General features: G+C 44.7%; 1 protein-coding gene across 1 annotated transcript; it reads right to left on the reverse strand.

The window, feature by feature from the left end:
* Nucleotides 1-6: 6 nt before the first annotated feature.
* LOC102197007 (CDGSH iron-sulfur domain-containing protein 3, mitochondrial-like) lies at nucleotides 7-1,158 on the reverse strand (the record flags this gene model as incomplete). The annotated part of the gene is made up of 2 exons (XM_005755580.1): nucleotides 7-470; nucleotides 1,042-1,158. Coding segments are annotated over 2 exons (303 nt in total), but the record flags the coding sequence as incomplete, so codon positions are not given.
* Between the last annotated feature and the right edge of the window lie 226 nt (nucleotides 1,159-1,384).

The following is a 1,384-nucleotide window of genomic DNA, read 5'->3' on the forward strand; positions in this document are numbered from 1 at the left end:
CAGTGTGGGCTAATGACTGTCACAGCCTGCCACCAACTCTAATCTCATCTCATGGACATAAAACTGGAGCTTCAAAATCAAGGCCAGCGTAGCACTGCATCCCAACTTCTTCATGGAGCGCCTGCCGGGTTGTTTGCCGCAGGAATCTTCGATTCGCTAAATACCCCCAGTATAAACTGCTCGCTGTTTTACCGTAAAGTCATCCTAATGTGACTGCAACAGTGTCTTTGTCATGAAAGTCGAACTGATGAAAACACTGACGGGAAACGCACCCCCCTCCACCCTCAGGACTCTGCTGGTTCGTGTAGCGGAGCAGACGCAATGAAGTCCTGCTTGTGCGTGCCGTCACAGTAGGGCGGGTTGCTTGTGTGTTTGCATCCACACAACCAAACCGAGGCGTCTTTCTCTGGGACGAAGCGTAGCGGGGAGAGGCCCTGGGCTCGGGTTTTGTGGCTTCCATCACAGAAAGGCTGAAAGAAATCAGAAATAATGCTGGAACGCTCATTTAGACAAGAAACAATGTGTAATGTGTAAAACTGTTTTAAATTTTTATATGCTACAGAAAAAAGCTTTCAGCGTTATAAATGGATCGGATTGTTTTGGAATTATGAAACCAATAGATCTGAAAATAATCTGAAACTTTACTCTTTAAAATGTTATAATTTATTTTTTCTTAATTTATTAAACAAAAAACAAAGCAACATTTATGTTTACGATGCTGAGATAATGACTGAATAAAACACCCGTGAAGCTGCCATAGGCTCCAGCGTGAACCCTGAATTTGACCAACAAAAGAAAGCGAATGATTGTGTAGGGCAGGGGTGTCCAACTCCAGTCCGTGAGAGCTTCTGTCTTGTAGCTTTTAGATGCATCCCTACTCCAACAAAGCTGGATCAAATTATTGGATTACCTCTTCAGCATGCTATCACGTTTGGCAACAGCCTGGTAACAAGCCAATCATTTGATTCAGGTGTGTCGCAACAAGGATGCATCTAAAAGCTGCAGGACCTGGAGTTGGGCACCCCTGGTGTAGGGATTCACCTGCTTCCTGCTGTGCCCACAGGTGCACCACGAGTAACGCTTCCCACCAACCAGCTCCACCTTGAAAGGCTTCTTAGCTGGGATGACTGGTTCAGGAGGACGTGTGGACAGCTTGACCTGAGGAAGAGGCAAACTTCTTTTAAAATACATTAAGCCAGTTTATTAGGAATACCATCCAATGTGGTGGGGGCTTGATTTTCACTGTCTCTGTGTTAGTTTGTTTCCTCCTCATCAGCTTTGGCTTCAGCTATCCTTCCTGGGTACACTTATGCATTCACACATATAAAATCTCCACTTACATAAACAAGCAAGCTCTCATACTGATATTACTGAAGTTCATAGA

The sequence above is a fragment of the Pundamilia nyererei genome, unplaced genomic scaffold (genome assembly GCF_000239375.1).
Source record: "Pundamilia nyererei isolate P.nyererei 1_Seehausen unplaced genomic scaffold, PunNye1.0 scaffold01982, whole genome shotgun sequence".
NCBI lineage: Eukaryota > Metazoa > Chordata > Actinopteri > Cichliformes > Cichlidae > Pundamilia > Pundamilia nyererei.